Source organism: Saccopteryx leptura, chromosome 10 (assembly GCF_036850995.1).
Source record: "Saccopteryx leptura isolate mSacLep1 chromosome 10, mSacLep1_pri_phased_curated, whole genome shotgun sequence".
NCBI classification, from domain to species: Eukaryota; Metazoa; Chordata; class Mammalia; order Chiroptera; family Emballonuridae; genus Saccopteryx; species Saccopteryx leptura.
The window spans coordinates 47,571,032-47,594,109 of NC_089512.1; the positions used below are offsets into that span (position 1 = coordinate 47,571,032).

Consider the following 23,078-nt stretch of genomic DNA (forward strand, 5'->3'; position numbering starts at 1 on the left):
TTTCCCATTTCACTTCTCTGTATCTTCTCAAATTCTCCTTTACAGTCAAAATCTCATGAAGGAGTTGCCAACACTTGCCCTCCTCCCTTCTCACTTTTCATTCAGTTAACAACACATCCAGTTTAGCTTCTGTCCCCATCTGGCCCCTTTAATTATTCCTATTGAGATCACTAATGACGTTAGTATTGTGGAATCAAGGGGCATTTTTTGCCTTCTGAAATTTCATTTTCACAGTAATGTTTTTGTTTTTGTTGTTTTGTTTTGTTTTGTTTTAGAGGACGGGAGGCAGAGACAGACTTCTGCATGTGCTGGATCGGGACCCACCCAGCAAGCCCACTAGGGGGCAATGCTCTGCCCATCTGAGGCATTGCTTTGTTGTAACCGGAGCCTTTCTAGCACCTGAGGTGGAAGCCATGGAGCCATCCTCAGCGCCTGGGGCCAACTCACTCCAGTGGAGCCCTGGCAGGAAGGGAGGGGAGGAGAAGAGAGAGAGAGAAAGAGAGAGAGAGAAGCAAGGATGGGAAGGGTGGAGAAGCAGATGGTCACTTCTCCTGAGTGCCCTGGCCTGGAATTGAACCTGAGACATCCACATGATGGACCGACACTCTACCGCTGAGCCAGCCAGCCATGGCCATGCACTAATTTTAAACCCAAAAGCTAAACAAAACAAACCAAAGTCCTGGTCAGATAGCTCAGTTGGTTAGAGCATCTTCCTGATAAGCCAAGGTTGTGGGTTCCATCCCCAGTCAGTGCACACACAAGAATCAACCAGTGAATGCATAAACAAGTGGAACAACAAATAGATATTTCTCTCTCCCTCTCCCTCTAAATCAATAAATTAAAAAACAACAAGAATAATAATTAAATATTTGACAGTTTGCCTAATGGTTAGAAGTGTGGTTTTTTGAGTCAAAACTCCAAACTTCATTTTCTACATATGTAAAATGGGGAAAACAATAGACCTATTTCGTAGAATTCTAAGGATAGTAAATCCTATTGGATGCATAGGTAATCTCATTGCTCTTGACCTGAGGGAGTATTAGGAAGTCTCTGTTTTGTTTCCTCCCGGCCACCAAGAGGCGCGCTTTGAAGTAGAAGAAAAGAGGGCGAAAATAATCTAAAAACTGGCTTCAACTTCTGGCGGAAGTGGATGCTCCCCAGGTCTTAGAAGCTCAGAAAGAATTACAAATATTCTACATAGCCCCAACAGCAGGTATAAAACCGAGTATTTCAATACACTGTGTCCGTCAAGTCATGGTGCACTTTTGACTGGTCACAGGAAAGCAACAAAAGACTATAGAATTGTGACATCTGCACCAAATAGAAAGAAAACTCTCCCAGTTTCTCTAGGATAATGTGGCAGCATGCGCGCATGCACAGATGACGACGTAAAACAAGGTAAACGGCGGAGCAGCCCACGACCATGCCAGTCCAGATGTGGACGGTACAGAGGAAAGTTCAGTGTGTTCTGTGGCTTGCTAAATTTGAATCCGTGACCAAAGTGCAACGTGAATATCGGTGCGTTTATAACGAAGCGCCACCACATAGGAATAACATTACTAGGTGGGATAAGCAGTTGAAGGAAACCGGCAGTTTGGTGGAGAAACCCCGTTCTGGTAGGCCATCAGTCAGTGACCAGTCTGTAGAGGATATACAGGATAGCTACCTAAGGAGCCCTAAAAAATCTGTGCGTGAGCCCACATCGAACTGCACTGAATAGGTATAAAACTGGGATAATAATATCTAGATAAATATAGGTAATCCGAAATTTTTTTATTATTATTTTGACGTTTCTTTATTTTCGAACGACCAAGAGCCCGACGAGCTTGCCTTTTCCCTGCCAGGACCCAGACGTCAAGTCCCATCAGGCCTCGCGTCCTACTTTCCCTTCTCTTCCTCGGCCTTGCCTAAGGAGGTGGCAGCCATCTCCTACTTGGTGAGTTTTAATCGTTGGTAATCTGTGTTATTGCGGTCTCCACCAAGCCATATCACCCTCTGGTGAGGAGGCTTATTCTTCTGAATGGTCGTTTCGGTGATATTGTCCTTGTCTCCTGGCTGACGCGGGTACGGGAGGAACAGGATGAAGTGATTCGGCCGTTGATTGAGATTCGCTTACCCGAGTCGCTTTCGTTCCTACGGGGGCCTGCTGGGGTCAGTGTGAACTGCGGGGCGCCTTCTTTGAATCCTGGAGGTGCAGGGCCGGGCTGGTGTAAACCGGGGGGCTTCTCCGGGACGTGGAGCGATCCGGGGGTTGCGGTCTTACTGGCCAGTGCTCGAGTCGTCGGATTACTTGGATCAGCGATATCTGCCCACATGTTACAGAAATAAAAAACCCATTTCTGTTGCTCGACCCTCCCTTCCCTCCAGTTTCTGGCCCTGGGGTTACTGCTGCGGTAGGACTGCCAGAGGAAAAAATAGAGTTGTGAATTCACTTGTTCAGTTACCAGAAATTCTGATAGCGAGTCAGGCTCTCTGGGAATTGAAACTCCATCATGTTTGTGAGGAAATCATGGTGCAGCGGCGGGGGTGTCCTTAATTGAGTACCAACTGTGAGACAGGGAAATTGATGGCTGCAGTGGGGGAAATAATGAGGGTTGCCGAGGACACCTTTAGGAACGTACCTTGAGTTCCTGGTAGATCGGTATGTTCAAAGGCTGAGACGTTCTGGCAGTGTATCTAGAGGCTTTTGTTTACTTAAATGTTCTTTGGTCTGGGCACTGCAAGCATTCAGTGTGCAATAGAATGTCCGTTTTACATATAAGGAAACACTCCAGTTCATGTAGTTTGTTAAAGGCCCGCATAACAAAAAGAAATTGGATTGTTTGGGGGTTTGGATACTTTGTGGAGTAGGATTTGCTGCCCTTTTGGAGGCCGTTTTGTTTTAGGTCAGCTATTGGCATTCGTTCTTGGCTTTGAATGCAAGAGATGAGTCCTAACCTCCCAGGATCGCGTCTGGAGAGTGGCTAATATTCTGCCAGCTTCGGAGATGGGAGGGAAAGCAAGCCTGGCAGAGGTACCCATTCCAGTCCCCGCTTGCTCTGTAGCTGGTGATTGGAAGACACTCTGCAACAACATTAAAGCCCTGAGCAAGGAAAGCCTCCTTCCAGGACTGTTGTTCGTTTCATGGTATTTTTCTCTCTTGAAGGCACCATGGCTGCCCTCAGACCCCTGGTGAAACCCAAGATTGTCAAAAAGAGGACCAAGAAGTTCATCCGGCACCAGTCAGACCGATATGTCAAAATTAAGGTAGGTGGTCCTGAGATGGAAGTGAAAGTATTGAGGTAAAGGAAAGAGTTTCTGTCATCACCTAGCCAGAAGCTTGCCTTTGGCAGAGAACCAACCATTCTGGTGGCAGAGCTCACTGTAGAAACCCAGGTACTGTACTTACTGGCCCTCAGCCTCTTGGTATGTAAATTGAAGTTTAAATGACAAGGCACATGTGCTTGTTTTGAGGTCCCTACACGCTTATATTTATATTTGTGTTGTATTTCAGGTGGCTTTATAATGGTGATGATGAGTAGGGTTATCCCTATATTACAGATGAGAAACCTTGGGTCGTGAGTGCAGTGTTGAAACCCATGCTCTTCACCTTCCTGTGTACACAATCCCCTCACGCTCCATCGGTGTGTAGTCCACTTTTCCTTTGCTTAGAAGGAGTGTGGATGTAGGTCTACATTCCTGGTGTGCAGACACAGGAGCCCTATTTTTATTCACCAGAAAAATAGAAGTAGGAAAGTCCTGTTATCCAGAGACAACTACTGTTTGTTATGTTTCCTTGTCATTTGGTCCCCTTTTCCTCCAAAACGAAGAGTTGGCAGTTTGCACAGACACTTACCCACGTGTGTGTTTTCTTCCAGAGAAACTGGCGGAAACCCAGAGGCATTGACAATAGAGTGCGCAGGAGATTCAAGGGCCAGATCTTGATGCCCAATATTGGTTATGGGAGCAACAAGAAAACAAAGCACATGCTTCCCAGTGGTTTTCGGAAGTTCCTGGTCCACAACGTCAAGGAGCTTGAAGTACTGCTGATGTGCAACAAGTGAGTAGGATCCCACCTCTGGGTTCAGATGTCAGAAGGGTATGTCTGTGTGAACATTTTTGGTAGGGACTCTAGACCTTTCAGAACACATTTGGAGAAGTATATTCTCTCAGCTTAGTGAATGCTTGTTGGGAACTTCAAGACGTTTTGTGTTGTGAGGGAGACAACTTGTTCTACTAAGTGTAGATACCTAAAGAGAAGGACTCTGTCACCACAGACACTGCAGTGGCTTTTGGGAGTCATTTGCAGACCATTATTTATGTTAGGGGTAGTAGCCTCAGACTTAAGGAGCACTTAAACTGTGGCCACGGGTATCTTCAGAATGCTACAGGCACGGAAGAGCCGCTGACTGATTTAGAGCTCAGTGACCAGAGATGGAGAAGAAGAGGAAGACCGCAGGCAGAAGGCACTTACACAAGGTTGTATAGATGCAAGAGTGTGGAGGGGCTACTCACTTTTTCACTGTTATAAGAATGGTAGACACTTAGCTCTGTATGAGACTTTGGTCTGCTTAGGCCAAAACTAGGGCAGTGGATTGAGAAAAGATCGCTTGTGGGAAGTGATGTGTACATATTTTCTAAGATCTTTTAGCTATCGTGATTGAAGACACAAGGAATAAAAATGAACAAAACCATTTTTGGTTGAGTTTCTAGGTTGGAGATTTAACCAGGCATTAAAATGCGGAAGGAGAATTATGACAGAAAGATGCAATCTAATACCTGCTGTGTAGCCAAAAAAAAAAAAGATTATGATGCAAATGTTGTGGTATCGAGAGCCATAGAAATACACTGAATCCATGATTTTTAATCATTAAGTTCCATTTCTGGGCATTTATCCTTAAATAATTAAAAAGGGAAACTTTATAAGCTGATCATTGTAACAGTAACTGAATAATTGTACATGTAAATTGGTGGATGGTGGGAGTGCAACTGAGCGGAATGTTATGCATACCTTAAAAAAATTGAGGGTCCTGGCCAGTTGGCTCAGTGGTAGAGCATTGGCCTGGCATGCGGAAGTCCCGGGTTCGATTCCCGTCCAGGGCACACAGGAGAAGCGCTCATCTGCTTCTCCACCCCTCCCCCTCTCCTTCTTCTCTGTCTCTCTCTTCCCCTCCCACAGCCAAGGCTCCATTGGAGCAAAGATGGCCCGGGTGCTGAGGATGGCTCTGTGGCCTCTGCCTCAGGCGCTGGAGTTGCTCTGGTCGCAACAGAGCGACGCCTCGGATGCGCAGAGCATCGCCCCCTGGTGGGTGTGCGGGAGTCTGACTGCATCTCCGTTTCCAACTTCAGAAAAATACAAAAAAAAATTTTTAAAAATTGAGAATGGAAAATGCCCAAGCAGCAGGGAAAGCATTTAAATATGTACAGGATGATTGTGGTTATTAAATACACATGGACAAGGACTTAGGAATTTTGGGGAAATGTAAAAAGACAAAAGCTATAATACAATTTAAGTTTTTTTTGTTTGTTTTTTTTTAACAGAGTCAGAGAGAGAGAGACAGGGACAGACAGACAGGAACGGAGAGATGAGATGCATCAACCATCAGTTTTTCGTTGCGCATTGCAATACCTTAATTGTTCATTGATTGCCTTCTCATATGTGCCTTGACCGCGGGCCTTCAGCAGACTGAGTAACCATTGCTCGAGCCAGTAACCATGGGCTCAAGCTGGTGAGCTTTTTGCTGAAACCAGATGAGCCCTCGCTCAAGCTGGCAACCTCAGGGTCTCGAACCTGGGTCCTCCACATCTTAGTCCGACGCTCGATCCACTGCGCCACCGCCCAGTCAGGCACAACTTAAGTTTTTTTTTTTTTTTGTGGCAGAGACAAAGAGAGTCAGAGAGAGGGACAGATAGGAAGGGAGGGAGATGAGAAACATCAATTCTTCATTGCAGTTCCTTAGTAGTTCATTGATTGATTTCTCATATGTGCCTTGACCAGGGGGCTACAGCAGAGCGAGTGGCCCCTTGCTCGAGCCAGCGACCTTGGGCTCAAGCTAGTGAGCCTTGCTCAAACCAGATGAACCCGCACTCAAGCTGGCGACCTCGGGGTCTCGAACCTGGGTCTTCCACATCCCAGTCCAACGCTCTATCCGCTGTGCCACCTTCTGGTCAGGCACAACTTAAGTTTTCTTGAAAACAAAGATCATGGAAACATTTTAATGTAGCTACTTTGAGCTGGAGTGAACTACTTATATAAAACAAAAAAATTCTTTGTCTATTTTGCTTGTTATTTGTTATTTTGCTATAACTTAATGTATACCTACTGCCTTATTTAATCACTCCTTACAGTTTTCCTTTTTTGCTGAAATTCCTCCAGGGGTGAGTAGTATCTTTTCTTAAAGATACCTTCTAGGGCTACAGATCACCTCCCCACTGAAATGTGTTCTTTAGGCCAATTTGTTACCAAATTGGGGTATGGCTTACCTGTGAGGAATGGATGAAACCGGTTCCTAGCATCCTGTGTTTGGGAATAGTAAGGTGTTGCCACTTACTGGGTGGTTTGAGGCAATATTACTTTCACCTTTAAAATTGATCTGCAGCTGGGCCCTGGCCGGTTGGCTCAGCGGTAGAGCGTCGGCCTAGCGTGCGGAGGACCCGGGTTCGATTCCCGGCCAGGGCACACAGGAGAAGCGCCCATTTGCTTCTCCACCCCTCCGCCGCGCTTTCCTCTCTGTCTCTCTCTTCCCCTCCCGCAGCCAAGGCTCCATTGGAGCAAAGATGGCCCGGGCCCTGGGGATGGCTCTGTGGCCTCTGCCTCAGGCGCTAGAGTGGCTCTGGTCGCAACATGGCGATGCCCAGGATGGGCAGAGCATCGCCCCCTGGTGGGCAGAGCGTCGCCCCTGGTGGGCGTGCCGGGTGGATCCCGGTCGGGTGCATGCGGGAGTCTGTCTGACTGTCTCTCCCTGTTTCCAGCTTCAGAAAAATGAAAAGGAAAAAAATAAAAAATAAAAAAAAATAAAATTGATCTGCAGCTGTTGAACAAGTAAAAAGTTGATGGTCTGGATCAAGGAGCCTTTGGATTAATCAGACTGTTATAGTCTGCTCTGCTTCTTGCAGCTCTAAAACTTTTCAGAAGCAAGTCCAAGCTCCCTGAAACTGCCAGAGTTGAGCAGAGTGGCCAGAAAAACGGGGAGAATCTCTGAGCCTGGAGTCTGGGCCTGAGCCATCTGACCCTGTCTGTTACTGAATATGTGATTTGGAAATTCACTTCCGGCTCTGTAGACCTTGGCTTTCTTGTGTGTAAAATAGAGATGATACCTGAATTTACATGGCTGCCGTGAGGATTAAATAAGAGAGTGCAGTGAGGATTCTTAATGTCACAGGAAACACTTTTAAAATGCTTGCTAGTAACATGGAGTTTGGGGGTGTTCAGGTCGCACTCAACAGCCACTTACCAACACCCTCTTGGGTCAGTGCTGTGGCTCTGGAGGTGACATGACCAAACCCATTGCCTTCCCAGTGGAGCACACAAGTGCATGTTCTAGGCTGGCTTGCTCCTCACCTACTTATGGATTCTCTTCCAGATCTTACTGTGCTGAGATTGCTCACAACGTCTCCTCAAAGAACCGCAAAGCCATTGTGGAAAGAGCAGCCCAGCTGGCCATCAGAGTCACCAATCCCAATGCCAGGCTGCGCAGTGAAGAAAATGAATAGACAGATTGTGTGCACGTTGTATTTGTGTTAATAAAATTGAAAAATTATGCCATCTGGCATTTCCACCCTTGGTTTTATTCTGTTTCTTACTTTGACAGCTTGTCAGAGATTGTTCTTTTGCCTGTTAGTGGTCTGAAATCTGCCATTTGGAAAGGGGCTTTATAAAGGAGACTGGATCCTTCACAGGACACTAGCCTCAGGTGCCCAGACCAGCCTTGGTCAGCTCCAGTAAGGGCTGGGGAAGACATGGCCCTCAGACCAAGGTAGGTTCCAACACCCTGGATTGAAGGACCTTGCATCTCAGAGCAAGAAGTTGTGCTTAGCCTCACTTTTGTAAAGTTGGATAACAAATTACCCGGTATGGTTCTTGTGAAGATTGAGAACGTGTGTGAGGCCTGTGCGGTAGTCCCAGGTTCTATTCTCTGCCAGGGCACACAGGAGAAGCACCCATCTGCTTCTCCACCCCTCCCCCTCTCCTTCCTCTCTGTCTCTCTCTTCCCCTCCTGCAGCCAAGGCTCCATTAGAGCAAAATTGGCCTGGGCCCTGAGGGTGACTCTATGGCAGGGGTCCCCAAACTTTTTACACAGGGGGCCAGTTCACTGTCCCTCAAACCGTTGGAGGGCCGGACTATAAAAAAAACTGAACAAATTCCTATGAAAACTGCACATATCTTATTTCAAAGTAAACAAAACGGGAACAAATACAATATTTAAAATAAAGAACAAGTAAATTTAAATCAACAAACTGACCAATATTTCAATGGGAACTATGCTCTCACTGACCACCAATGAAAGGGGTGCCCTTCCAGAAGTGCGGCGGGGGCTGGATAAATGGCCTCAGGGGGCCGCATGTGGCCCGCAGGCCGTAGTTTGGGGACCCCTGCTCTATGGCCTCTGCCTCAGGCGCTAGAATGGCTCTGGTTGCAGCAGAGCAGTGGGCAATGTCCCAGAAGAGCAGAACATTGCCTCCTGGTGGGCATGCCGGGTGGATCCTGGTCGGGCGCATGTGGGAGTCTGACCGCTTCCCCGTTTCCAACTTCAGAAAAATACAAAAAACCCCAAAAAACAAAAAAACGTGTGAAAGGTTAAATCGTCATCTGGTGCTTAAGTAACACCATATAGCTTCTGTCCAAAAATACAAAACAGGATGACACACAAATCACTAATATATGTCAGTCCTAGATGTTTGAAGGTAGCTTGCAGTCTCATAAATTCCTCCAGCTTGCTACTTCAGGTATACACTCCACATATATCAGATCCTTAACTGATTGTTGATAATCAGGTCTCTTGGGATTCAGAATTGAACACTCAAACTCCTTTTCAGCTACAAAAGCTAGGATTTACCTGTTTTTAATTCTAAGATTATGCTACCCCCCAAAAATGGTATTCAGTTAGTAACATAGGTCGCATGGTATGTGGTGCGTGATACTCTAGTACAGTGATTTTAAAACTTTTTCACCTCATGGCACACAATTACCAAAATTCAGCACATTAAAAAATACACTTTCTGGCCCTGGCTGGTGGAACAGTAGATAGTCCAGCATATGGTTGTTCTAGGTTTGATTCTTTGTCAGAGCATACAGGAGAAGTGACCATCTATTCCTTCCCTTCCTCTGTTCCCCTCCACAGCAGCCAATGGCTCAATTGGTTCGAGCATGGCCCCAGGTGCTGAGGATAGCTCCCTTAGAGTGCATCAGCCTAGGTGCTAAAAATAGCTCAGTACAGGAGCACTGGCCCAAGATGGGATGCCAGCCACATCGCAGTTGGGGTGCACATGGGTATCTGTCTATTTCCCCTCCTCTCAAAAAATAAGCACATATTTTGCCTATCTGACCAAATGGCTATTTTTTTTTTTTGACAATATAAGGGAAAAGAGGTCATTACCCCTGACTGAATAGTGCATGTTTTTTATTTTAAAAACATCAATTTGTTCCACTTATTTGTGCACTCATGAGTTGATTATATGTGCCCTGACCGGTATTGAACTGCAACCTTGGCGTTTTAGGTCAGTGCTCTAACCAACTGAGCTAACCAGCCAGGGCAAGTATTGTATGTTTAAAACATTCTTGTGGCACACCAGTTGAATATTGCTGTTCTGGTATAAGAGTTGGGTTGGGTTTTTGTTGTTTTTTTTTTTCTTTTTCACCATCCTGGTCAACTGAGCCAGAAATAATACACTGGTTATAATTTTCTTGGTGTGCTAGTCATGACTGGATTTAAGGCTGTTTCAGTTAGTAAATGTCTTACAGGTTGCCTCCTGTTCAAATACTAATATGAAATATTTAAGTAAATTATTGGTCATTTTCATTTCTTTAAATTGACTTGAGCCCCATGCCAGAGCAAACCGTGGCCCTGAACCATTGCCTGGCCTCTGCCCCTGGCTGCTGGCACTGAGGTGGGCTGTACTTGAGACATACTGATATGTGGTGTAAGTAATGACTGGAGGAATTGTGCAGAGAAAATAGTTGTAATTTATGCTCTCTCCTTTATTAACTTGGGATAGCACAGAAAATTCCTTGGCCTGTCACTTAATTCTGTGTCCTTGACAGTAAAAAGGACATGTTCAAAACCTTCCTCAGAAAGACACAAACCTGGTAATGCCTACGTGGGGTGACGTGAAAGATTGTTTATACTTTCATGCTTTACTGTTTCACAGTTGGCTAAGTGAGAGTTTTGAAATTAGAAAACATCAGCTGTAACTCACTACCCACACTCTCCCACACCCCACAGAATACATTTCTGATTGGTTACTGCCAATTAGAAAGCTTTTTAATTCTAAAGTGTAACTCGGAAGTATCTTGAGTTTTTAAGATGGCCAGCCAAAGCACTAATTTTTGGTATATCAATAGATTGAGTGAATTGGAAAAATGAGAATGGTGGGACAAATCTGGGACACTAGTGGGAAGAAAGGCCAGCCTACTGCCTCCTAACCTCTCAGCTGTGAGCATGAGTAGATCTAAATACTAAGTGGTATTTTGTGAGGCAGGGCCTCATCAGCTTGAAGGAACCAGACCAGTGTGAAGTCATATCAACCTATGTGAAAGGCTTGGAACGTTCCACCCTGTTGCTTTGAATGACTGTTCTGAGTTTAAGGGCCCAACTGTTGGCAGTCTTACAGCTTCAGATTGGGGGCCTTTGAGTTGGAATCCTTGGAGAAGGCACTGTAAACCCCAAAGAGAACAAGGACCCCACTGAGATGAAAGGGAGAGGTAAAGGCCTGGGGTGGCAGAAGGAGGCTGAGGCCTCAGGACTGGGTGGATCCGCTTTGAGTAAAGGCCCATCTAGGGACTAGGTTGGGTAGGGCTAGCTGAGTTCCATTGAGTCTGTGCTGGGGGCTGAAGCAGAATCCTTCTGGATGCTTTCAAAGAGGGCAGCAAGTTCAGGGTTGGATCTGATTTGGGAAGAGAAGTCAGCCATAATGGGGCTTTTCCCCACTTCTGGGATGGTTAGCAAGGCAGCCACTGCCCTCATTGCAGAGCGCTTCAGTTCATCTTGCTTCTCAAACTCTTGCTTAACAGAACCAGCTTTGACCTAAAGTGGGAAACAACAATGGATCATCCTTTTTTAAGCCTGTCCTTGCATCACATCTTTGTTTTACTCTCGACCACTTACGGCACACTCCCCTGCTTCACAATCTCCTCTGGTTTCAGCCTGACAGTCTCTTCCCCTCTGGACCTTAACACTGGCTGGTTTCCCAAGAAACCATTTCTTTGTCATTCAAATCAGCTTCAAGGTCACCTACAGGGCATTTGAGCAGCCAATTTATATTATGCACCTTCATTTTTGATAATGAATTGGTGGCCCTGGCTAGTTGGCTCAGTGGTAGAGCATAGGCTCAGCATGTAGAAGTTCCGAGTTTGATTCCCAGTCAGGGCACACCAGAGAAGCAATCATTTGCTTCTCCACCCTTCCCTCCCACCATCTCTCTCTTCCCCTCCCACAGCCATGATCGAATGGTTCAAACAAAGTTGGCCCTGGGCACTGAGGATGGCTCCATGGCCTTGCCTTAGGCACTAAAATAGCTCAGTAGCCAAGCAACTGCAGGCGGCCCAGATGGGCTGAGCATCCCCTTGTAGGGAGGGGTCCTTGGTGGGTGGATCCCAATTGCATGCTGGAGTCTGCATCTGCCTTCCCCTTATCATTTAAAAGAAAAAAAAAGAATTATAGTGACTATTGCTGTAAAGTGTTCACTTAATTTCTATCCCCTGATAAGAAGTACAACAAAAGACGATCGAAATGTGAAATCTGCACCAAATAAAAGGAAAACCCTTCCAGTTTCTGTAGGATGATGTGGCAGCATGTGCGCATGCGCAGATGATGCCATAACACCGTGTGTACAGCAGAGCAGCCCATGGCCATACCAGTCGAGATGTGGACGGTACGGAGGAAAGTTCAGTGTGTTCTGTGGCTTGCTAAATTTGAATCCGTGACCAAAGTGCAACGTGAATATCGGCGCGTTTATAACGAAGCGCCACTACATAGGAATAACATTACTAGGTGGGATAAGCAGTTGAAGGAAACCAGCAGTTTGGTGGAGAAACCGGTTCTGGTAGGCCATCAGTCAGTGACCAGTCTGTAGAGGCTACACGGGATAGCTACCTAAGGAGCCCTAAAAAATCTGTGCGTGAGCCCACATCGAACTGCACTGAATAGGTATAAAACTGGGATAATAATATCTAGATAAATATAGGTAATCCGAAATTTTTTTATTATTATTTTGACGTTTCTTTATTTTCTAACGACCAAGAGCCCGACGAGCTTGCCTTTTCCCTGCCAGGACCCAGACGTCAAGTCCCATCAGGCCTCGCGTCCTACTTTCCCTTCTCTTCCTCGGCCTTGCCTAAGGAGGTGGCAGCCATCTCCTACTTGGTGAGTTTTAGTCGTTGGTAATCTGTGTTTCTGCGGTCTCCACCAAGCCCCATTGTTTCGGCGGTATTGTCCTTGTCCCCTGGCTGACGCGGGTACAGGAACAGGACGAAGTGATTCAGCTGTTGATTCAGATTCGCTTACCCGAGTCGCTTTCGTTCCTACGGGGGCCTGCTGGGGTCAGTGTGAACTGCGGGGCGCCTTTTTTGAATCCTGGAGGTGCAGGGCCGGGGCCGGGGTCAAACCTCGGGGCTTCTCCGGGACGTGGAGCGATCTGGGGGTTGCGGTCTTACTGGCCAGTGCTCGAGTCGTCGGATTACCTGGATCAGCGATATCTGCCCACATGTTACAGAAATAAAAAACCCATTTCTGTTGCTCGACCCTCCCTTCCCTCCAGTTTCTGGCCCTGGGGTTACTGCTGCGGTAGGAAAAAAATAGAGTTGTGAATTCACTTGTTCAGTTACCAGAAATTCTGATAGCGAGTCAGGCTCTCTGGGAATTGAAACTCCATCATGTTTGTGAGAAAATCATGGTGCAGCGGCGGGGGTGTCCTTAATTGAGTACCAACTGTGAGACAGGGAAATTGATGGCTGCAGTGGGGGGAAAAATGAGGGTTGCCGAGGACACCTTTAGGAACGTACCTTGAGTTCCTGGTAGATCGGTATGTTCAAAGGCTGAGACGTTCTGGCAGTGTATCTAGAGGCTTTTGTTTACTTAAATGTTCTTTGGTCTGGGCACTGCAAGCATTCAGTGTGCAATAGAATGTCCGTTTTACATATAAGGAAACACTCCAGTTCATGTAGTTTGTTAAAGGCCCGCATAACAAAAAGAAAGTGGATTGTTTGGGGGTTTGGATACTTTGTGGAGTAGGATTTGCTGCCCTTTTGGAGGCCGTTTTGTTTTAGGTCAGCTATTGGCATTCGTTCTTGGCTTTGAATGCAAGAGATGAGTCCTAACCTCCCAGGATCGCGTCTGGAGAGTGGCTAATATTCTGCCAGCTTCGGAGATGGGAGGGAAAGCAAGCCTGGCAGAGGTACCCATTCCAGTCCCCGCTTGCTCTGTAGCTGGTGATTGGAAGACACTCTGCAACAACATTAAAGCCCTGAGCAAGGAAAGCCTCCTTCCAGGACTGTTGTTCGTTTCATGGTATTTTTCTCTTTTGCAGGCACCATGGCTGCCCTCAGACCCCTGGTGAAACCCAAGATTGTCAAAAAGAGGACCAAGAAGTTCATCCGGCACCAGTCAGACCGATATGTCAAAATTAAGGTAGGTGGTCCTGAGATGGAAGTGAAAGTATTGAGGTAAAGGAAAGAGTTTCTGTCATCACCTAGCCAGAAGCTTGCCTTTGGCAGAGAACCAACCATTCTGGTGGCAGAGCTCACTGTAGAAACCCAGGTACTGTACTTACTGGCCCTCAGCCTCTTGGTATGTAAATTGAAGTTTAGATGACAAGGCACATGTGCTTGTTTTGAGGTCCCTACACGCTTATATTTATATTTGTGTTGTATTTCAGGTGGCTTTATAATGGTGATGATGAGTAGGGTTATCCCTATATTACAGATGAGAAACCTTGGGTCGTGAGTGCAGTGTTGAAACCCATGCTCTTCACCTTCCTGTGTACACAATCCCCTCACGCTCCATCGGTGTGTAGTCCACTTTTCCTTTGCTTAGAAGGAGTGTGGATGTAGGTCTACATTCCTGGTGTGCAGACACAGGAGCCCTATTTTTCTTCACCAGAAAAGTAGAAGTAGTGAAGTCCTGTTATCCAGAGACAACTACTGTTTGTTATGTTTCCTTGTCATTTGGTCCCCTTTTCCTCCAAAACGAAGAGTTGGCAGTTTGCACAGACACTTACCCACCTGTGTGTTTTCTTCCAGAGAAACTGGCGGAAACCCAGAGGCATTGACAATAGAGTGCGCAGGAGATTCAAGGGCCAGATCTTGATGCCCAATATTGGTTATGGGAGCAACAAGAAAACAAAGCACATGCTTCCCAGTGGTTTTCGGAAGTTCCTGGTCCACAACGTCAAGGAGCTTGAAGTACTGCTGATGTGCAACAAGTGAGTTGGATCCCACCTCTGAGTTCAGATGTCAGAAGGGTGCATCTGTGTGAACATTTTTGGTAGGGACTCTAGACCTTTCAGAACACATTTGGAGAAGTATATTCTCTCAGCTTAGTGAATGCTTGTTGGGAACTTCAAGACGTTTTGTGTTGTGAGGGAGACAACTTGTTCTTCTAAGTGTTGATACCTAAAGAGAAGGACTCTGTCACCACAGACACTGCAGTGGCTTTTGGGAGTCATTTGCAGACCATTATCTATGTTAGGGGTAGTAGCCTCAGACTTAAGGAGCACTTAAACTGTGGCCACGGGTATCTTCAGAATGCTACAGGCACGGAGGAGCCGCTGACTGATTTAGAGCTCAGTGACCAGAGATGGAGAAGAAGAGGAAGACCGCAGGCAGAAGGCACTTACACAGGGTTGTATAGATGCAAGAGTGTGTGGAGGGGCTACTCACTTTTTCACTGTTATAAGAAAGGTAGACACTTAGCTCTGTATGAGACTTTGGTCTGCTTAGGCCAAAACTAGGGCAGTGGATTGAGAAAAGATTGCTTGCGGGAAGTGATGTGTACATATTTTCTAAAATCTTTTAGCTATCGTGATTGAAGACACAAGGAATAAAAATGAACAAAACCATTTTTGGTTGAGTTTCTAGGTTGGAGATTTAACCAGGCATTAAAATGCGGAAGGAGAATTATGACAGAAAGATGCAATCTAATACCTGTTGTGTAGGAAAAAAAAAAGATTGTGATGGCAATGTTGTGGTATCGAGAACCATAGAAATACTCTGAATCCATGATTTTTAATCCTTAAGTTCCATTTCTGGGCATTTATCCTTAAATAATTAAAAAGGGAAACTTTATAAGCTGATCATTGCAACAGTAACTGAATAATTGTAAATGTAATTGGCAGATGGTGGGAGTGCAACTGAGCGGAATGTTATTCATACATTAAGAAAATTGCTCAGAGAAATACAAAAAAATAAAAAATAATAAAAAAAAAATAAGAAAATGGAGAATGGGCCTGACCAGGTGGTGGCTCAGTGGATAGAGTGTTGGACTAGGATGCAGAAGACCCAGGTTCAAGACCCCGAGGTCGCCAGCTTGAGTGCAGGCTCATCTGGTTTGAGCAAAGCTCACCAGCTTGGACCCAAGGTCGCTGGCTCGAGCAAGGGGTTACTCGGTCTGCTGTAGTCCCATGGTCAAGGCACATATAAGAAAGCAATCAATGAAAACAAAAAACTAATGATTGATGCTTCTCATCTCTCTCTGTTCCTGTCTGTCCCTATCTGTCTCTCTCGGACTCTCTCTCTGTCACTGTAAAAAAAATAAAAATAAAAAAATTAAAGGGTCCTTTGTTTAAAAAAATAAAATAAAAAAAATTGAGGATGGAAACTGCCCAAGCAGCAGGGAAAGCATTTAAATATGTACAGGATGATTGTGGTTATTACATACATATGGACAAGGACTGAGGAACTTTGGGGAAATTAAAAAGACAAAAGCTATAATACAACTTAAGTTTTTTTGTGGCAGAGACAAAGAGAGAGTAAGAGAGAGGGAAGATAGGGACAGACAGGAAGGGAGAGTGATGAGAAGCATCAATTCTTCGTTGCGGCTCCTTAGTAGTTCATTGATTGATTTCTCATATGTGCCTTGACCAGGGGGCTACAGCAGAGCGAGTGACCCCTTGCTCGAGCCAGCGACCTTGGGGTCTCGAACCTGGGTCTTCCACATTCTGGTCCAATGCTCTATCTGCTGCGCCACCTCCTGGTCAGGCACAACTTAAGTTTTCTTGAAAACAAAGATTATGGAAACATTTTAATGTAGCTACTTTGAGCTGGAGTGAACTACTTATACAAAACAAAAAAATTGTCTATTTTGCTTGTCTCACTGTTAAACTATAACTTAACATATACCTACTGCCTTGTTTAATCACTCCTTACAGTTTTCCTTTTTTGCTGAAATTCCTCCAGGGGTGAGTAGTATCTTTTCTTAAAGATCACCTCCCCACTGAAATGTGTTCTTTAGACCAATTTGTTACCAAATTGGGGTATGGCTTACCTGTGAGGAATGGATGAAACCGGTTCCTAGCATCCTGTGTTTGGGAATAGTAAGGTGTTGCCACTTACTGGGGGTTTGAGGCAATATTACTTTCACCTTTAAAATTGATCTGCAGCTGTTGAACAAGTAAAAAGTTGATGGTCTGGATCAAGGAGCCTTTGGATTAATCAGACTGTTATAGTCTGCTCTGCTTCTTGCAGCTCTAAAACTTTTCAGAAGCAAGTCCAAGCTCCCTGAAACTGCCAGAGTTGAGCAGAGTGGCCAGAAAAACGGGGAGAATCTCTGAGCCTGGAGTCTGGGCCTGAGCCATCTGACCCTGTCTGTTACTGAATATGTGATTTGGAAATTCACTTCCGGCTCTGTAGACCTTGGCTTTCTTGTGTGTAAAATAGAGATGATACCTGAATTTACATGGCTGCCGTGAGGATTAAATAAAAGAGTGCAGTGAGGATTCTTAATGTCACAGGAAACACTTTTAAGATCCTTGCTAGTAACATGGAGTTTGGGGGTGTTCAGGTCGCACTCAACAGCCACTTACCAACACCCTCTTGGGTCAGTGCTGTGGCTCTGGAGGTGACATGACCAAACCCATTGCCTTCCCAGTGGAGCACACAAGTGCATGTTCTAGGCTGGCTTGCTCCTCACCTACTTATGGATTCTCTTCCAGATCTTACTGTGCTGAGATTGCTCACAACGTCTCCTCAAAGAACCGCAAAGCCATTGTGGAAAGAGCAGCCCAGCTGGCCATCAGAGTCACCAATCCCAATGCCAGGCTGCGCAGTGAAGAAAATGAATAGACAGATTGTGTGCACGTTGTATTTGTGTTAATAAAATTGAAAAATTATGCCATCTGGCATTTCCACCCTTGGTTTTATTCTGTTTCTTACTTTGACAGCTTGTCAGAGATTGTTCTTTTGCCTGTTAGTGGTCTGAAATCTGCCATTTGGAAAGGGGCTTTATAAGGGAGACTGGATCCTTCACAGGACACTAGCCTCAGGTGCCCAGACCAGCCTTGGTCAGCTCCAGTAAGGGCTGGGGAAGACATGGCCCTCAGACCAAGGTAGGTTCCAACACCCTGGATTGAAGGACCTTGCATCTCAGCAAGAAGTTGTGCTTAGCCTCACTTTTGTAATGTTGGATAACAAATTACCCGGTATGGTTCTTGTGAAGATTGAGAACGTGTGTGAAAGGTTAAATCGTTAATTTGGTACTTAAGTAACACCATATAGCTTCTGTCCAAAAATACAAAACAGGATGACACACAAATCCCTCTAATATATGTCAGTCCTAGATGTTTGAAGATAGCTTGCAGTCTCTTATATAAATTCCTCCAGCTTGCTACTTCAGGTATACACTCCACAGATATGAGATCCTTAACTGATTGTTGATAATCAGGTCTCTTGGGACTCAGAATAGAACACTCAAACTCCTTTTCAGCTACAAAAGCTAGAATTTAGCTGTTTTTAATTCTAAGATTATGCTACCCCAAGAAATGGTATTCAGTTGGCAATATAGGTCGCATGGTATGTGGTGCGTGATACTCTGATTTTAAAACTTTCACCTCATGGCACACAATTACCAAAATTCAGCACGTTAAAAAATACATTTTTTGGCCCTGGCTGGTGGAACAGTAGATAGTCCAGCATATGGTTGTTCTAGGTTTGATTCTTTGTCAGAGCATAGAGGAGAAGTGAGCATCTACTACTCCCTCCCTTCCTCTGTTCCCCTCCACAGCAGCCAGTGGCTCGATTGGTTCGAGCATGGCCCCAGGTGCTGAGGATAGCTCCCTTGGAGTGCATTAGCCTAGGTACTAAAAATAGCTCAGTCCACAAGCACTGGCCCAGATAGGGTGCCAGGCCACATCCCAGTTGGGGTGCACATGGGTATCTGTCTCACTATTTCCCCTCCTCTCAAAAAATAAGCACATATTTTGCCTATCTGACCAAATGGCTGGTTTTGGGTTTTTTTTTTACAATATAAGGGAAAAGAGGTCATTACCCCTGACTGAATAGCGCATGTTTTTTATTTTAAAAACATCAGTTTGGCCTTACCTGTGGTGGTGCAGTGGATAAAGCATTGACCTGGAACGCTGAGGTCGCCGGTTCGAAACCCTGCACTTGCCTGGGTCAAGGCACATATGAGAGTTGATGCTTCCTGCTCTCCCCCCTCCTTTCTCCTCTCTAAAATGAATGAATAAATAAATAAACAAACCAAAAAAAAAACCATCAGTTTGTTCCACTTATTTATGCACTCATGAGTTGATTATATGTGCCCTGACCGGTATTGAACTGCAACCTTGGCGTTTTAGGTCAGTGCTCTAACCAACTGAGCTAACCAGCCAGGGCAAGTATTGTATGTTTAAAACATTCTTGTGGCACACCAGTTGAATATTGCTGTTCTGGTATAAGAGTTGGGTTGGGTTTTTGTTGTTTTTTTTCTTTTTCACCATTCTGGTCAACTGAGCCAGAAATAATACACTGGTTATAATTTTCTTGGTGTGCTAGTCATGACTGGATTTAAGGCTGTTTCAGTTAGTAAATGTCTTACAGGTTGCCTCCTGTTCAAATACTAATATGAAATATTTAAGTAAATTATTGGTCATTTTCATTTCTTTAAATTGACTTGAGCCCCATGCCAGAGCAAACCGTGGCCCTGAACCATTGCCTGGCCTCTGCCCCTGGCTGCTGGCACTGAGGTGGGCTGTACTTGAGACATACCGATATGTGGTGTAAGTAATGACTGGAGGAATTGTGCAGAGAAAATAGTTGTAATTTATGCTCTCTCCTTTATTAACTTGGGATAGCACAGAAAATTCCTTGGCCTGTCACTTAATTCTGTGTCCTTGACAGTAAAAAGGACATGTTCAAAACCTTCCTCAGAAAGACACAAACCTGGTAATGCCTACGTGGGGTGACGTGAAAGATTGTTTATACTTTCATGCTTTACTGTTTCACAGTTGGCTAAGTGAGAGTTTTGAAATTAGAAAACATCAGCTGTAACTCACTACCCACACTCTCCCACACCCCACAGAATACATTTCTGATTGGTTACTGCCAATTAGAAAGCTTTTTAATTCTAAAGTGTAACTCGGAAGTATCTTGAGTTTTTAAGATGGCCAGCCAAAGCACTAATTTTTGGTATATCAATAGATTGAGTGAATTGGAAAAATGAGAATGGTGGGACAAATCTGGGACACTAGTGGGAAGAAAGGCCAGCCTACTGCCTCCTAACCTCTCAGCTGTGAGCATGAGTAGATCTAAATACTAAGTGGTATTTTGTGAGGCAGGGCCTCATCAGCTTGAAGGAATCAGACCAGTGTGAAGTCATATCAATCTATGTGAAAGGCTTGGAACGTTCCACCCTGTTGCTTTGAATGACTGTTCTGAGTTTAAGGGCCCAACGTTGGCAGCCTTACAGCTTCAGATTGGGGGCCTTTGAGTTGGGATCCTTGGAGAAGGCACTGTAAACCCCAAAGAGAACAAGGACCCCACTGAGATGAAAGGGAGAGGTAAAGGCCTGGGGTGGCAGAAGGAGGCTGAGGCCTCAGGACTGGGTGGATCCGCTTTGAGTAAAGGCCCATCTAGGGACTAGGTTGGGTAGGGCTAGCTGAGTTCCATTGAGTCTGTGCTGGGGGCTGAAGCAGAATCCTTCTGGATGCTTTCAAAGAGGGCAGCAAGTTCAGGGTTGGATCTGATTTGGGAAGAGAAGTCAGCCATAATGGGGCTTTTCCCCACTTCTGGGATGGTTAGCAAGGCAGCCACTGCCCTCATTGCAGAGCGCTTCAGTTCATCTTGCTTCTCAAACTCTTGCTTCACAGAACCAGCTTTGACCTAAAGTGAGAAACAACAATGGATCATCCTTTATTGAGCCTGTCCTTGCATCACATCTTTGTTTTATTCTCAACCACCTATGGCACACTCCCCTGCTTCACAATCTCCTCTGGTTTCAGCCTGACAGTCTCTTCCCCTCTGGACCTTAACACTGGCTGGTTTCCCAAGAAACCATTTCTTTGTCATTCAAATCAGCTTCAAGGTCACCTACAGGGCATTTGAGCAGCCAATTTATATTATGCACCTTTATTTTTGATAATGAATTGGTGGCCCTGGCCAGTTCGCTCAGTGGTAGAGCATAGGCTCAGCATGTAGAAGTCCCGAGTTTGATTCCCAGTCAGGGCACACAGGAGAAGCAATCATCTGCTTCTCTACCCCTCCCTCCCACCATCTCTCTCTCTCTTCCCCTCCCATAGCCATGATCGAATGGTTCAAACAAAGTTGGCCCTGGGCACTGAGGATGGCTCCATGGCCTCGCCTTAGGCACTAAAATAGCTCAGTAGCCAAGCAACAGCAGAGGGCCCAGATGGGCTGAGCATCTCCTTGTAGGGTGTTTGCTGGCTGGAGTCTGCCTCAGCCTTCCCCCTATCACTTAAAAAAAAAATTTTAGTGACTATTCTGTAAAGTGTTCACTTAATTTCTATCCCCTGACAAGAAGTATTGGGTTATCTCTTCACTGTGCTTAAAGCAGACTCTTGGTACCATAAGGCTTCACTGAATGGATTACTGTGAGTCTTATAGATAGTGATCTGTCCATTCTGCAGATGCAGCCAGAGAGTAAACATCCAAGAGTGCCTTACCTGCTTTCTATTTCCTCATCCTCCACCTTCTCCCACTGCTTATAAAGGCCCTCCATGACTTAGCCTAGACAGTATGACTCAGCCCACACTATACTAGTCTCTTCCTCCTAAAGAATCTGTGATATGGCCCTGGCCGGTTGGTTCAGTGGTAGAGCATCGACCTAGTGTGTGGAAGTTCTGGGTTCAATTCCCGGTCAGGGCACACAGAAGATGTGACCATCTTCTTCTCCCCCTTCCCTCTCCCTCTCCCTCTCCCTCTCCCTCTCCCTCTCCCTCTCCCTCTCTTCTCTCTCTCTCTCCCCTCCTGCAGCATGGCTTGATTGATTCGAGTGTGTTGACCCTGGGCGCTGAGGATGGCTGTGTTGAGCATCTGCCTCAGGTGCTAAAAATGGTTCGATTGCGAGTGTCACCAGATGAGCAATGCATTGGCCCCAGATGGGGGTTGCCCGGTGGATCCCAGTCAGGGCACATGTAGGAGTCTGTCTCCATATCTCCCCTACTTAAAAAAAAGAATCTGCCTGACCAGGCTGTGGTACAGTGGATAGGGTGTCAGACTGGGGTGTGGAGGACCCAGGTTCGAGATCCCGAAGTCACCAGCTTGAGCTCGGGCTCATCTGGTTTGAGCAAAAGCTCACCAGCTTGGACCCAAGGTCGCTAGCTCGAGCAAGGGGTTTCTCAGTCTGCTGTAGCCCCTTGGTCAAGGCACATATGAGAAAGCAATCAATGAACAACTAAGGTGTTGCAATGAAAAACTAATGATTGATGCTTCTCATCTCTCTCCATTCCTGTCTGTCTATCCTTATCTATCCATCTCTCTGACTCTCTGTCTGTTTCTGTAAAAAACAACAACAACAACAACAAAAAACCCAGAATCTGTGATGGTTAAGAACTTAGTATTGGTTGGACAGTCCTGGTTCAAATAGCTCCTTCCTGTGACAGCTGTGACTTCAGGTCATTACCGTTTTGTCCCTCACTTCCCCAACTATAAGAGCCTCCTTAGCCCTGGCCAGTGGATCTGTGGATAGAGTGTAAGCCCAGCGTATAGATGTCTCAGGTTCAATTCCTGGTCAGGGCACACAGGAGAATCGACCATTTGTTTCTCTCCTCCTTCCTCTCCCTCTTCTCTTCCTCTTCCCCTCCCACAGCCAGTGGCTCAATTGGTTCAAGTGTCACCCTGGATGCTGAGGATGGCTTGGTTAGTTTGAGTGTGTCAGCCTCAGGTGCTAAAAATAGCTCAGTTGATTCGAGCATTGGTCCCAAATGGAGTTTGCCAGGTGGATCCTGGTCGGGGCACATGTGGGAGTCTGTCTCATTATTTCTCCTCCTCTCACTTAAAAAGAAAGAGAGAGAGAGAGAGAGAGAGAGAGAGAGAGACTCCTCTTATAGGGCTGCTATGAGGATTAAATGATTACACAGGTCCACACCCCTTCCCTGAAACCCTTGGGGCCAGATGTGTTTTTGGAATTCAGGAGTTTTAGGGTGATAAAAAGGGGATAATGTGCAGATAATGTGGGTTTGGTACAATACCCTGTAATCAAATACACTAATATTTCACCCACTAAGTTTATGGAAAATGTAAGAATATTATGAATATCACAAAGAGGGAAACAAGGTCATAAAAAGCCTTGTGACAGTTCAAGTTAAGTTTTAGTGCCAAAGAAGTACTAAAATCTTTTAGTTTCCAGAGCTTCATAGTATTCAAAACTGTGGATGAGAGATTGAGGACAAGGATGTGACAAGTTCTCATTAAATAGCATCCTCTGAGCAGCTAG

General features: G+C 45.5%; 3 protein-coding genes and 2 non-coding genes across 6 annotated transcripts in view; 4 read left to right on the forward strand and 1 right to left on the reverse strand.

Moving 5' to 3' along the window:
- The first annotated feature begins 1,828 nt into the window (after positions 1-1,828).
- On the forward strand, positions 1,829-7,757 carry LOC136382252 (large ribosomal subunit protein eL32). Its single transcript, XM_066351326.1, has 4 exons — positions 1,829-1,936; positions 3,146-3,246; positions 3,858-4,039; positions 7,563-7,757. Exons 2-4 carry the CDS (start codon positions 3,151-3,153, stop codon positions 7,690-7,692), a joined length of 408 nt encoding a protein of 135 aa, XP_066207423.1. The 5' UTR covers positions 1,829-1,936; positions 3,146-3,150; the 3' UTR covers positions 7,693-7,757.
- Positions 2,935-3,074, forward strand: LOC136382699 (small nucleolar RNA SNORA7). The gene has a single exon (XR_010747320.1). It is a non-coding gene; the product is annotated as a small nucleolar RNA SNORA7 (small nucleolar RNA).
- Positions 7,758-10,823: 3,066 nt separating the features above from the next.
- Positions 10,824-23,078, reverse strand: part of CAND2 (cullin associated and neddylation dissociated 2 (putative)) — a 54,987-nt gene continuing 42,732 nt past the window's right edge. Inside the window, exon 15 of one of the 2 annotated variants that reach the window (XM_066352076.1) lies at positions 10,824-11,222. In XM_066352076.1, coding sequence (XP_066208173.1) covers positions 10,995-11,222 — 228 coding nt within the window. In that variant the 3' untranslated portion in view covers positions 10,824-10,994. Of the gene's footprint in view, positions 11,223-19,422; positions 20,507-23,078 lie in introns of those variants that run through there. The other variant, XM_066352075.1, reaches the window with a different exon arrangement.
- On the forward strand, positions 12,453-17,538 carry RPL32 (ribosomal protein L32). Its single transcript, XM_066352077.1, has 4 exons — positions 12,453-12,560; positions 13,723-13,823; positions 14,435-14,616; positions 17,344-17,538. The coding sequence occupies exons 2-4, from the start codon at positions 13,728-13,730 to the stop codon at positions 17,471-17,473; spliced, it is 408 nt and encodes a 135-aa protein (XP_066208174.1). The 5' UTR covers positions 12,453-12,560; positions 13,723-13,727; the 3' UTR covers positions 17,474-17,538.
- LOC136382701 (small nucleolar RNA SNORA7) lies at positions 13,512-13,651 on the forward strand. Its single transcript, XR_010747321.1, has one exon. It is a non-coding gene; the product is annotated as a small nucleolar RNA SNORA7 (small nucleolar RNA).